Genomic DNA, 3,477 nt, shown 5'->3' on the forward strand with positions numbered 1-3,477 from the left:
CCCAGCACTTTGGGAGGCTGAAGTGGGTGGATCACCTGAGGTCGGGAGTTGAAGACCAGCCTGACCAACATGGAGAAACCACAGCTCTACTAAAAATACAAAACAATTAGCAGGGCATGGTGGCGCATGCCTATAATCCCAGTTTCCTGGAGGCTGAGGCAGGAGAAATGCCGGAAACCAGGAGGCAGAGGTTGCAGTGAGCCGAGATCACACCAGTGCACTCCAGCCTGGGCAATAAGAGTGAAACTGTCTTCAAAAGAAAAAAAAAAAAAAAAAAAAAAAAGATAGCCCCATCCCTATCCTGTATCCCATGAATATAAGCCACACTAAATCTTTTCCTTTCTAGCCGCACAACAGTGTTATTTCAGGAAAATGAAATAAGACAGAGAGCAAAATTACTTGTTACCTATTGGCACATTTCTGTTATGTCAAATCGGGGCTTAAGCCCAGTTGGTCCTGTTAACTTTTTAATTATGTATCAAGCAGGATTGTCTTGAGTTCTTTCTAATCCATAAACATCATGTCTTTGAACTGTCAAAAGTCCCATTCTTTGCTGCCCCTGCAGTCATCTGCTTGTGGAACTCTTTAAGAACATCCAGTTGGCCACGCCTGATGTGGATGTGCGATCGGATCTTGGCGATGGCTCTTACAGCCTCCTCTGGACTCCACTTGTGCACCTGAAGTACAGGGTTGGGAAATCAGCAGAGAAAGAAAAAAGCAGGTGTCAAGGTGCCCTTGACCCATGAGCAGGTGCTAAAGGACTCCAAGAATTTCATTTATTTGGCAACTCCATTTTGGAGGCATTAAAAATCATGCTCCTAGAGGCCGGGCGCAGTGGCTCACGCCTGTAATCCCAGCACTTTGGGAGGCCGAGGCGGGTGGATCATGAGGTCAAGAGATCGAGACCATGCTGGTCAACATGGTGAAACCCCGTCTCTACTAAAAATACAAAAAACATTAGCTGGGCATGGTGGCGCGTGCCTGTAATCCCAGCTACTCAGGAGGTTGAGGCAGGAGAATTGCCTGAACCCAGGAGGCAGAGGTTGCGGTGAGCCGAGATCACGCCATTGCACTCCAGCCTGGGTAGCAAGAGTGAAACTCTGTCTCAAAAAAAAAGAAAAAAAATCAGGCTCCTTGTATTATAAATGGGAGAGCACTTTTAACCACTGAAGTCAGCCAGTCTCACAATACTATGCAACAGGCCAGGTGGAAAGTCAGTGTTTCTACCCAATTCTTGCTCTGCCAAGTGCAGGAAGAAGAAAGTTACACATGGGAAACAGATCCTTAGTTCAATACTGCCTAGGCCTACTCCATGTCCTCTCCGATCTGGGCTTTTGTGTACAGGAATTTCTAGGAAAAGAGTACGCAATAGATGTTTTTATGCAACTTGTCACTATAGCTAGAAAAACAAGTACTTTTATAATTTAACTAGGAGGGTTAACATGACCTAAAGATACTCATTGGTTTATAACTCAACAGAACCAAGAAAATACAGATTTCTAGCTTGCTAGATTCAATTCTCACTTGGTGCAAAATACCCTCCTGAGACCCTGCTTCCAGCAGAGTCCTTATGGCCAAAATTTTAGTATTATTCAACCATATACTCACTAATCCACAGTAACACAAGGCCAGACTTAGTTCTTCATATGACTTAGAAAATGCTCTGTGGGAACCAGACATTTTGTAACTCAGGTTACAAAAATGAGTCAAGCTGGAAGGATGCAAGATAAGAGGGAATCATGACGGACTACAGGGTATTTGTTTCTCCTAAATTTTTGTTTTTTTTGAGATGGAGTCTCGCTCTGTTGCCCAGGCTGGAGTGTAGGGGCACCGCCATCTCAGCTCACTCCAGCCTCCGCCTCCCAGGTTCCAGTGATTCTCCTGCTTCAGCCTCCCAGGTAGCTGGGATTACAGGTATGTGCCAGGAGACCTTGCTAATTTTTGTATTTTTAGTAAAGACAGGGTTTCACCATGTTGGCCAGGCTGTTCTCAAATTTCTGACCCCAGGTGATCCGCCCACCTCAGCCTCCCAAAGTGCTGCTATTACAGGCATGAGCCACTATGCCCAGCCCTCTCCTAAATATTTTTAAAGCATTCCACCTGCCAATCAGGGCAAATTAGTAGGCACAATCTAGTTTGGAACCTGTTTCCAGAAACTAATATCCAGAACTTTACTCTGGAATACTTGAAGAAACTTGAGTACTATAAAGCTGAAAATGCATCAGCCCTATTATCTACGGTATTGTTTCCTGACATGATATTAGAATAAGTGTCTCTAGCCTTTTGCTGGGTTCAATATCTTTTGCAACTCCATTTTTAGAGTGCCTGCTGTAGGCCAGCACTTGATGTAATTTCTTCTTTAAACTTCATAACACATTTAGTTTGAGAAAACAGCGTAAGATAGAAGCCACTTTTGCTGATCCTAGCTGGCAGGCGGCAGAGGTTAGCCTGTCGCAAAGCTCAGGTGCTTTCCATCATACCATATCACCTTCCAACAGCCTGAAATCAAGCACATAGCTTCTTCCAACAAGGTCCACCAGTAGACCATGCTATTGAAGTTCTGGAAATCTGCTATAAATGGGAGCAGAAAGACCTTTTTATTTTTTGAGACAGGGTTTCACTCTGTCGGCCATGCTGGAGTGCAGTGGCACAAATCACAGCTCACTGCAGCCTCTACCTACAGGCTCAAGTGATCCTCCCATTTCAGCCTCCCAAGTAGCTGGGATTACAGATGCGCACCACCATGCCCAGCTAACTTTTTGTAGTTTTTGTAGAGACAGTTTTGCCAGTTGCCTAGGCTGATCTCAAACTCCTGAGCCCAAGCCATCCTCCCACCTCAGCCTCCCAAAGTGCTAGGATTATACGCGCTTGCCATGATGCCTGGCCCAGAAAAAACTGTACCTGAATCAGGTATGCTGCCACCATAGTGGCACTCCTGGAACGCCCAGCCTTACAATGCACGTAGACACATTGGCCCAGCGACTGGTACTTGAGAGCAAACTGGACTCCCTTCTGGAGGTTGGCCAAAGTGGGGATCCCAGTCATGTCTACTGTGCTGAGCCGCAGCTGCTCAACTCCTAGTGTCTTCCAATCCTGGAACCAGGTCCACCAGTATGAAAAAGAACGAAAAAAAAAAACTCATGGGGGTGGGATGATGAGGGGCTACCAAGAGGCAGCAAAGCAATAAGAAAATTTCAGGGTTTACTACAATGCAAATATACTGTTTCCTGTTTTCTAAAATAGTAACTTCTTACAGAAATGCTTTTTTTTCCCATTCCAGGTGAGGACAGAAATGCCTTTAAAATGGCTAGCCTAAATGCCTGGTCTCTCATCAAACTCAGCTATGCTGCTGAGTTAGAATTACGTCCAAGATTTAAAGTGTTCCTTTTTTTTTTTTTTTTTTTAAAGACCGATCTCACTCTGGTCCCAGGCTGGAATGCAGTTGCACGATCTCGGCTCACCGCAACCTCCGCCTCC

At 45.2% G+C, this 3,477-nt stretch overlaps 1 protein-coding gene across 1 annotated transcript in view; it reads right to left on the bottom strand.

Annotated features, from left to right (window-relative positions):
* Nucleotides 1-333: 333 nt before the first annotated feature.
* PTPMT1 (protein tyrosine phosphatase mitochondrial 1) overlaps nucleotides 334-3,477 on the bottom strand; it is an 8,997-nt gene continuing 5,853 nt past the window's right edge. Inside the window, exons 3-4 of the mRNA XM_017529203.2 lie at nucleotides 2,902-3,093; nucleotides 334-677 (exon numbers count right to left, since the gene is read on the bottom strand). Of these exons, the coding sequence (XP_017384692.1) occupies nucleotides 519-677; nucleotides 2,902-3,093 (351 nt within the window). The 3' untranslated portion in view covers nucleotides 334-518. The remainder of the gene's footprint in view (nucleotides 678-2,901; nucleotides 3,094-3,477) is intronic.

This window comes from Cebus imitator, unplaced genomic scaffold, assembly GCF_001604975.1.
Source record: "Cebus imitator isolate Cc_AM_T3 unplaced genomic scaffold, Cebus_imitator-1.0 Scaffold58, whole genome shotgun sequence".
NCBI lineage: Eukaryota > Metazoa > Chordata > Mammalia > Primates > Cebidae > Cebus > Cebus imitator.